The sequence below is a fragment of the Channa argus genome, chromosome 6, assembly GCF_033026475.1.
Source record: "Channa argus isolate prfri chromosome 6, Channa argus male v1.0, whole genome shotgun sequence".
Taxonomy (NCBI): domain Eukaryota; kingdom Metazoa; phylum Chordata; class Actinopteri; order Anabantiformes; family Channidae; genus Channa; species Channa argus.
In genome coordinates this window covers 13,563,474-13,573,949 of record NC_090202.1, presented here as the reverse complement: position 1 = coordinate 13,573,949, position 10,476 = coordinate 13,563,474, and the positions used below count along the sequence as shown (strand labels likewise).

At 41.3% G+C, this 10,476-nt stretch overlaps 1 protein-coding gene across 1 annotated transcript; it reads right to left on the bottom strand.

Annotated features, from left to right (window-relative positions):
* Nucleotides 1–248: 248 nt before the first annotated feature.
* Nucleotides 249–8,723, bottom strand: fzd4 (frizzled class receptor 4). The gene is made up of 6 exons (XM_067507948.1): nucleotides 8,029–8,723; nucleotides 5,013–5,150; nucleotides 4,493–4,879; nucleotides 4,129–4,274; nucleotides 3,304–3,551; nucleotides 249–3,136 (listed from the first exon to the last, which is right to left on the bottom strand). The coding sequence occupies exons 1-6, from the start codon at nucleotides 8,293–8,295 to the stop codon at nucleotides 2,718–2,720; spliced, it is 1,605 nt and encodes a 534-aa protein (XP_067364049.1). The 5' UTR covers nucleotides 8,296–8,723; the 3' UTR covers nucleotides 249–2,717.
* Nucleotides 8,724–10,476: the final 1,753 nt, after the last annotated feature.

Sequence of the window (10,476 nt, the reverse complement as noted above, 5' to 3'; positions counted from 1 at the left end):
AAGCAAAGTGAAGCAGTAGTCTGTCTGCCCTGAATTAATTAACAAGGTGGCTTTCTAGAGGTTCTATTTAAAAATTAGGGAGTTATAAAATAATTATACTACAAGCAAAAATACCAAACAAATGTGATATTTAACAGAATATTGTATTGCATTGTCCAGAAGTTACTCTAAAAAGAAGGCATTAACTGACTCGGAAACAAAAAAGACATTCACTATTTTTGGACACTGTATAGACAAAACACCCAAACGCATGCAAAACTGAATCACACTTTTTGAAACCAAAACGTTTTTATTCATCTTCTTCTGATACAAAATTGTTTTTTAAATAAAAGGTTGTACAATTTTTGTCACTTTACAAGGATAAATTAGCATTTTCTTTATAATACACTGATATCATCAATAACAACAATTGTTTATACACAAAGGAACAGTCTAGATCTTTAAGGCTACAATCAGCGATTGATATCTGGGCTTTTGAAAGCATTTAGAAATCTTTATTAGTAGTGGTTCTCAATCTTTATTAGGCTGTGAAACCTACTTAGTGTGTTTTACAGCCCAGCTGTTCAGTGATTGGAAATGTCTCCTAAAGCTCGGTGGGGTCACACTAAAGTATAGATGGGTAAAACATTAAGACAGCTTGAGAAGCATCAGCTTATAGAGGAGAGGTGGTCAGGGGTTCATTTAATTTACTTGCCTATTTCAATGTAATCACTGACTTGGAAATTTTAAAAAGTGTGCCATGGTACATTGGTTTGAGAAACAGTAGTTTCCCAGAACTCAAGGTTTCACTTCAACCTCTAGTTGACTGGATGTAGTAAGAGTCAGGTTACATTTTCCATATTTTAGCAATATTTTGGTTTTATTCTAAATATTTAGTTTTAACATACCTGTGACAGGCTGTGGGAGGCACTATCTGGTTTAGCTGACACACAGGAGGTCAAATCTCTGCATTCTTCGAGCACTTATTCATTAAAATTGCACAAAGCTAAATCTCCTCACTTAAATGAAGAAGGTATAAAGTGACAGCCCTTCCCCACACTATACCTTTGACTCACTGAAACGCAATAGCTTTGGTGGATTGTCAAGCAAATATATGGTACATGGGAGCAGTTGCAAAATTGGAGAGGAACTACAAGCATAACATGGAGAGAGATGCCAACAAATCAACTGAGTGGAAATCTTAGTCTCTATTATCCATGAAATTCTGGCATGTAATGTACAATAATCTTTTGCAGAGGCGACTTGATTGTCTGGAAAATGGGCCATGATGCAGTAGACAGGGTTAAAGGGCAGCCAGCGGGCCATTGAGAGCACCAGACAGATACAGATGTGCAGGCAGATTGTATACAACACTGACATTGTACCTTATTGAGCTGAAGTGATTAAAAACATTACATGCACACAGACTGGAAAAAGAGAGGAAAAAAGGCAGATGGCCAAAAGTTGACAGCCACTACTGTTACTGGTATTGGTATTGGATTTCCTTTCCTTCTGATAGTAATGGTAACATGGTTATCGATAATCTGGTGCATGAGATTATTCATACCCATGTGTAAATCTGCTCATACTGTGTGTGCATTTGTGTCTGACAGTTGTTTTGTTGGTGAATGTGTCTATTGGCGAGTGATTGTCTAATAGCCATTTACTTGCCACAGGTCTGGTTTGAAAAAAGACGGTTTAAAGAAGATGGCACATATTATTGGAAATTACCTGGGGAGGCCTAAGGAGGCTTGCATTTCCCAGATGGGTCACTAAAAGGCACAGCTGGGGTACTCACAGGATTGACTGCGGTTCGACTCAATACATACCTCATAATGAACTTTACATGTCTGAACAACAACTCACATCAGTTTTTCTGCAGCTTTCATTAGTGAAAACTTACCAAACTCTGCTTGTTATTGGCTCTGTGCATATTAACATACTGTGTATTTTAGTTTATCATTAGTCCCACCATGGTGGCCACAATGCAGGTGTGACAAGTAAACACATCACATGTAGTGTATAATTATAGTGCATTATTACAGCTTATAGCTGGCTTCCCCAATAATGTGTAATACAAAAGGTATATTTAACAGAAATGTAAACTCGTTGCAAGTATAAGGCCACATTTAAGTTTTCATTAATTTTTGTCTGGGATTGGGGTTGGGCTGTCAAAGTATCAGATACTTATGGGAAACATCTGCACTCGGACCTCCAGTGTAAAAAAAAAAACAAAAGACATAAGGGTTTACGGTATTCCGCCAATTGAATCTTTACTGCTGAAGGCTCTGGATAAAAGAGAGACAGAGAGGTAGACGTGGTGCTATATAGCTTTTTAGTGTGTCTGGTCTGCATATTGATTCCTCTCTTCGGCTTTTTTTTATCTCCTCTTCTCCTTCATTTTCTGCTTTCTCTATCTCTCTGCACAAATTAAGTGTAACAGAGGTAGAGCGTCCACTGTTGCTACTTATGTGTGACTCATTCCTCCTCCTTTCTCCTTCTCAACCCCTTTTACAAGCACAGTTACTTCGATAGGTTGAGTCATTCTTATGGAGAGCTTTTCGGATGCCCTTACATTTATCAGTTTCCTTGAGAAACTCCCACTGTAATCCTGCATCATACTGTTCTCCAACTCATCTCTTGATTCTCTCATGTCTCATCCTTCACTTGATAGAGTGAGTGTCTGTAACCGAGAGAGAACATGGAAGAGGTCCATTCACGTCTTATCTGTCCTTCTGTCACACAACTGTCTCGTTGCCTTTCCCTGGTTTGATCCAGCCCTCGCCCGGTGCCCTTTTCCCTCCCTGGCTCGCCTTGCTGTCCCTTAGGAGGCGGGCAGAGCAGCGCTGCCAGGTGTGAAGGGTTTTTGCTGACCAGATCCACATGCCTGATGTGATGCCTACAAGCAGTGACATGAAGATTCGAAGCATCTCTGATGCCACATATGAGTCTCTGGTGCTAGCCTTAAACTCCCCCCAGTGAGACAGCTGGTAGAGGTAACATCCAATAACTGTGGAGGCTGGAACAGTGTAGAGAACAGAAAACACCCCAATTTTCACCATTAAACGCTCCAGTTTGTCTGTTTTAGCACCATCTTTCTGCAAATTGGAGCGGATCTTGAAAAGAGCCACTAGGCCAGCACAGATGAACAGGGTACCTGAAAATAAAAATTCATATAAATTTCAACCCAACAGAGCCAAACACCATGACAGACATAAAGCAATAAGAATTAAAGTGATATCTGACTATATCAAAGCAAAGACTAAATAAGCACACTATTTTTAGTAGAAACCATTTTTTTTCAATTATCATAACGGTAATTACCTATGAGAAGGTATGTGGCCAGTGGAGCTACCACAAAGCCAGTGAGTGCTTCCTGCTGCAGGTTGCCAACATAGCACAGTCCCGTGAGATCGTCTGCATCCACTAGTCTCATTATAAGAATAACAATGGTTTTAACTGCTGGGATGGCCCAGGCTGCTATGTGGAAGTAGGAGCTGTGCATTTCAATGGCCTCATGGCCCCACTTCAGTCCAGCAGCCAAGAACCAGGTGAGCGTGAGGATCACCCACCTGAAAGAGAGTGCAGGAAAAATAAGAGATACAGCAAATTATAATCGGATGTTTGCTCAAACAAGTTGAGGAGGAGGAGGAGACAAACTTTGGTCTATGGTTTACTGCAAGAACTTCTACTTGAACTTCTTATCACAGTGAAACAGGAAGACGCATGCATTATCTCAAATGACACCTGATAGTCATGAGTTAGGATCCTGGTCATCTTTTAGGACTACGTGAAGTTCTTGTACTTTTTAGCCTCTTGTTTTCCAAAAGGGAAAAGCGAAGACAAACAGGGAAGCGGGGGCAAAGTGAAAAGGAAGAAAAAGAGCTGTGGCAGCAATTTGTTTCCACTGCAACTGTAGTGCAGCACAAAAGCAGAAAGTAGCATTTTTACAAAGACTGCTTTTGTATGTGGGAAATTAATCCATCTAGTACAGAGGTTATGAGACAGGAGAGTTAGACTTTAAAGAAAACAGGATGCTAGTCTCGTGTTCCAATTGTTCCCCCAAAGTCCATTCACAGTGGATGACAATGGTCAAACTGGGACAAAGAGGTGAAGGACTGATAATATTTGATGTTTGTTTGTACTAACCAGAGTGAGGAGGCCATGCCAAAGAAATAAAGGAGGAGGAAAACTATGGCACAGCCAGTGCTCTTTAACCCTTCTTGTACCAGAATTGGTACAGCTGTGGCATCCAGGTCACAGGAAACACGTTCCCTCCCCAAAGTCAGGCGTACCTAGAAGAGAAGAGTGTAGAGAGTTTGGTTAATCGCAAAGAAAGCAGAAGCATTAACCTGCAATAATGTTTGACATTGTGTTTTTCAATCTGTCAGTTTTGAAGCAATTAAGCATCTTTGCAATTATTTTTACGTTTTTTGTAGATTTTGGATTTACTGTAATGCGTTGACTTTTATTCATTCTCCGCAAACTTAAATTAACTGGATCTCGCACTTACGAGGTAGGCAACACTGTACAGATTACAGCACATGGACAGGAAGATGATGGGCCGTTCAGGGTAGGAGAAACGCTGTGAATCCAACAGAAAGGTCAGGACTGTCAGCGTGGTCGACAGGAAGCAAAGCACAGCCCACACTGCCATCCACACATCCGTGAAGACTTTGGCTCCCCGACGATAGAGCCCGCTATCGTAACCGCATTGGAGGGCACAGCTTTCAGTTTGTTTTAACCAGGTATACTGGTCGGGTGCAGACCCCAGGGCCTGACACTCCTCCTGGTGGGGCGGGTGGCGGACAGGCTGGTAGGGTGGGTCCTCGTCTGCTGGGCCCTCCATGCACATGTGGTTGTGGTCATTTTGAGGTGGAAAGAGGCTGCAATTGAGCACCTGCAGCAGAGAAATAAAGGGAAAGGGTATTGTGTTGTGTTTATTTAGGCTGTGATTAATATTCATTTATAGATATTTTACATCCATTGTGTGGTTTTTCTTTGTACTTAGGGTTATATTTGATGTGACTCACCTCAGGCCATATGAAGCCAAACTCGTGGAGCACCGGGAGGCATTTCCGCTTGACAGACAGACACATGCTACCACATGGACCAATTGGGAAGGGAACCTTGTCTGTGCACATTGGCACATAGACTGAGCACAAGAAGAACTGAGGAATAAAAAAAAGAGAGACATTGAATAAAAAACATTTAAAATGATCTAATAGTGAAAATATGTTCAATTACTGAGAGACTAATGTGCTCTGTTTATACATATTAAAAAGAAGCAGTCTACTCTATTGAGGAGTGACGTAAGATGAGTGAAAAATAACAACATATTAAAACTATTTAAATTTAAACACTGAAAGTCATTCAAAATCATGTGTTATTTCTGTGCGTGGCTTTTTAAATTTTGCTCCAGCCAAGTGAAATTGAATTGTAAAGAAGTACGTAAATCTTGTAAGTGCTGCAGTGCTTGTTAAAAAAAGTAGAAACATAGCTGTGAGTGCTCTGTGGGCCAATCTTTCTGTATATTACAACAGGATTACAGCTGGTAAATGGCTGCACCTTGTACTCCCACATGGGGATCCTGTGTCTACTTGCATGTAAAACTCATTACCCTGCTGCTTTCTCTGACTTTACTTTCAATACATTGCATCACCTCTTCTAGTTATGGGTCTCTATTTTCACTTATATAAGACGGAACTCCACAACTTGAATTGAGACAGCAGGGCCAACACTAACCTGCTCCAAGGTTACACACACAACTCTGCATCTTTAAAAACAATCTGTGGACTTAACAACACCAAGGGCATGTGCCATTTAATGCTGCATAATCCTTCCTAATCCAAGGCTCGGTTTTCTGTGTCCAATGGCAAAGGTTTTGAAATAGATATCAAAGTCAGTGTTATAAAGGGAGTGAATAGTCTGGAGTCACATTTGACCACTTGAGTAGTCTGGGGTTACAAAAGGTTGCAATTTTAAGTGATTTCATGCTTTAATAGTGAAATCTGTTTGAGGCCAGTATGTGAAAGTGGCTCATGATTTGAAAATACACAGAAGCAAAAATTTTGTTTAATGGTACTAAAGGAAACATATGCTCCAGGAGACTGGAGAGGGCATTAGCTAACTGTAAATACACAAACAGTGTGGCTGAGTTTGTGCTGCTCTTTTTTATTTCAAAATTATTAAAATATTTGATGGGTCATAAAAAAACTAAATGCTTTGGGCTTCCAACCTTCATCCAGTAATAGAAAAATCCCATCTTGAAACCAGCCCTTGAATGGAGCCCAAATGAAACACAAATCCAAGAAGTGTCAAGGTTGAGAAATAAAAACACAGGGGAATATTATACAACTCTTACTTTCTGTGAGAATATATTTGAAAAGTAAACTCAAAAATCTGTGGACTACATTTGACTTGTGCTATAAGAATGAAATTTTATAAGAATTCTAGATAAAAAGTTGTTGAGCTACTGCTCTGGTAGACACCTAGAGGCTATGTAACTTGTCTGTAGGACACAATAACTGCTTAGTGCAACTGACTGGGAGGTATAAAATGTCAAGTCATAATCAAAGGAACTTCCTAAACCTAATTTGTTATACAGTCCTCTGATCGGTATCCAGATTGTACCTCTGCAAGTAGAGCAGACTGGCTGATCTGAAGCCATTATTAAGTGTCTCATTACAAACAGAATCCCACAATCAACCATTACCAATATTATAGTTTTGGAAATGTTGATTTTACTTAATCAAATCAGCCAAGCTTTTCTGCGTGTGTGTGTGTGTGTGTGTGTGTGTGTGTGTGTGTGTGTGTGTGTGTGTGTGTGTGTTAGCAGAAGATATTAAACAGGACACAATTGCAAATTTTTCTCATGTGACTTTTCCATAGTCTACCAGTAAGATAACACATTCTGGGTGTTTTCCCGGCCGTTGGTAACACGAGTCCTGTCACTTTGCTGCTAAAAGCTGCTCCGATTACTAGACAGGAAGCCTCCCATTAGAGAAAATGTTAGGGGACTTGGTTTCCCTTTCCCCTTTCCTCCCTATTTAGACTGTGTGTCTGTGTGTGAGGGTCAGCTAATCTTACAGGACAATCTGCAGCTGGAGGAGGGCAGTGTAGTGTTATGTTGCAGTTGCTTCTTGTTCTGTTTGGTTGGCTTACACACATGCAAACACATCCCTAAAGCAATGTAATAACATAATGTATCTAATTTACACATGTATTAACCTCATTTGTATCCAACAACCTGTGTACACTGATTATTCAGACAGTTGTGTTAAACAATGGCACATTAGATCATCTGTGAAAGGGTTTCTTGTTATGCAGATGGATAACTGGTAATTTGTGTGTAGATAAGAAAGGACATTTTAAATATAAAATGTCAGAATACATCAAAGTTTTAAAAATACGTCCATTCGAACTATTGTTGGTGTTTTTGGAAATATGTTCTGTATTATCAGTCCAAATATAGACTAAAGTAAAAATATTGGGAACAAGTAATGGGACCAATCTAATTTCTTTCTTACATGGTGCATGAGACAAACAAGCAGCATTTGTCTTAGGACACTGAGGGCACCATTGTTAACAAGGAGACAGTACAGTATATAGCAGTGAAGACTCAGCTGTTGCTGTGTGGGGCATGAACTCAGAATGTCAACAGACAGAAGGGGCATTTTCATTGCAATTAGCATGACAGCCTGGCACAACAGGAAGGGAGGAGAGCATGGACCTTTCCACTTTTTTTAAGTGCATGCTGATCAGTCAACCTACAGCAAACTATTCCACTCAACATCACTGGTACTAATAAAACTAGTAGCTCCCGGTCATATGCTGTGGGCATGAGCCCCTCCTCTACCCACACAAACAAATATAGGCTAGCAGACTGTCCAGACTCATCCATCCCTTTTTGAGACCAGGATCACTCCTCCTAAATATGTCCATGTGTGTAACAGCTTCAGTGTGTGCTTTTAATAACACTGTATACTTCGACCTCTTTTTTATCGCTTTGTCAGCATGCAATGCCTGGGTATCACACCACTGCACTACCTTGAGTTGACTGGAGCAGCCGTACTGTATGAGCGGCGTGAACGTGGTCAGCTGCAGCTCGGCGTCCGACTGCAGCACGTTGCCGACCAGATTGGGCATCTTGGTGACGTTGTACCCGAGACCCTGGCACATGCTGATCCGGATCGGGTCGCAGGTCATTTCCTCCGCTTCTTCGCCGAAAGCCTGCACCACCGCGCAGAGCGGACAAACAAGCGCGCACAGGAGGAGCAAGGGCGCCCCGGTGAATGACCCCATCATCCCGGGCATGGTCACCGCGACAGTACGGTCCGGCCGCGCTCTGTAAATGTTGGCACAGTTTTTATCTCCTTTAAACGCAGAGTGAGGTTAAGTCGCCCTGGAAACCGCAGCGCGTGTTTGTGGCTGGAGTGGAGAGCGTGTGGTCCCTGTGTTTTGGGGGCTATGTCCCACTCAGAGCCATCCAAAGGATAAAAATATCCATAAAACTGTGTTCAGTGTTTCATTGAGCTTCTGTGCGTAATATAAACCGCCTGCTTTCAGTTGAAATTAAACGGTGTAACTCTTTGTAAAAACCACACATCTGGATAAATCCCACAGTCGTCCTTGCGTCGTTTCCCGTTGATAACCCCGTATTCCTGCAGCCATCTAGAGTTTGCGCCTACTGCCTGCAAGCATCCAGCACTAAACTTTATTGTGTCTGCGAGGAGAGAGTATTTTGCACGTCCAGAGGAAAGCCGACCAATACATGGGCGGGAGTTGGGTTTCCCTGACCAACCCCTGACCGGGAGGGCGGGATCCTAGAGAAAATAGAAAAGCGAGCCTCCTCTCCTCCCCTCCTCTTCTCCCCTCCTTCCCAAATCCCTTCTCCTCCCTGTTCTATCGTTTTCTTCAGCATTCTGCTCTCACCCCTCTCTCTTTCTCTTTCCTCCATCACTTTTTTTTAGTCATCATCCCCCCCCACTATGTTCCCTCTCCTCTCATATCTTCTCAGTCAGCATTCCACAACTAATTCTGACAATATCCAGAACATGTATTTATACTGGCTGATGTGGCTTACACATATATTCATTGGCGGTATTTTTTTTAAAATAAGCATCTGAAAAGTGAAGTTTCTTTGAGTTTCTGAACTTGTACATTTATATTTAAAGTCTTTAATGGTCTTTTAAGGTTGTCTGGAATGTCACCACAGGTTCCACTCCCCTTCTTTAAAGGCCCATCAGCACTAAGTGCTCGTGACATTGTAATTGAAAGTAGGGTCTTAAGTGATGCTAAAGCATTTTAAATCTGTTTTCCATTGCAATGAATGCCCATACTGGACAGGTTTTGTTTTCTTGTGGCACCCTGGGAAAAGGTTTCTCTTATGCAGCATGAAACTAGCAGTGAAAAGTGCTGTTTTGGTTTTTCTGTTTAGTAAAAGTGGAATTGGTTGAGAGATTGCTTGGATTTGTTGAAACATTCAGTAGGGGGAAGGGATTATCATGTCAGTTTGTAATTTCTTCCAACTGATTTGTACAATTCTGAGATTTTTTAAGCCTCTGCCAGGTAAATCACACTCATGCAAAGTCTCCACAGACCTTTTCAAATACTACAAATGTATTATTATTTACTTAAGAAGTATTTTACATTTTTAGGTTGACACTTCAGGTCAGATAACTCTGCAATGATAAAATTATATGAGACAACAGACCTAATCTGTTTTCTGAAATTTTACTTTGATTTAGAAAAAGACCAAAAGATGAACAAATCTGTGCCTTAAAGTTTACTTCTGCTCTTCATTCCTGACCCGGCATGTTTCTAATAGGTGGGAGTTGCTGCTGATAAGAGAGTCACATAAATTATTAAATCATGAAAACATTCTGCTTTTCTGGCCTCTCTTTGCTGCTGTGTTCTCCCTTCGACTTTATTGTGAAGTTTAAGCATATCCTCTGTGACAATTGATTGGCAGCAGCAATGACCTCTCCACCTAGCCATCCCCACCCCCAACACATAGACTTACACTTCTCTTTGCTGAGACACACACACACGCTCATATACACACCCTCCCCCTCTACTGCTCTTTGGGTGAACCTAAGGTCAAGACCTGAAGTAATTAGCACAGAGCTGAAACAATAGTGTGCCCGGGAGCTGATGGGTATCAGGGGTGTGGTGTGTGTGTATGTGTGTTTGTTTGTGTGTGTGTGTGTGTGTGTGTGTGTGTGTGTGTGTGTGTGTGTGTGTGTGTGTGTGTGTGTGTGTGTGTGCGCACATCCATGCAGGACAAAGAATTGAATGGATGCAAACATGAAATGGAGAAACTCATAGAACTAAAGGTAAACATAATCAGTTAACTCATGACCACTTTTTACCCAAAGAAAATGCCCACAATCACTGCACTTAATCAAGTTAGTTGATTGAATCACTCCATTAATTTTAATAGTAGATACAGAGAAGAAGAGTCAGGAAAGCAATGGGAAGGAAAGTGTAGGGTAA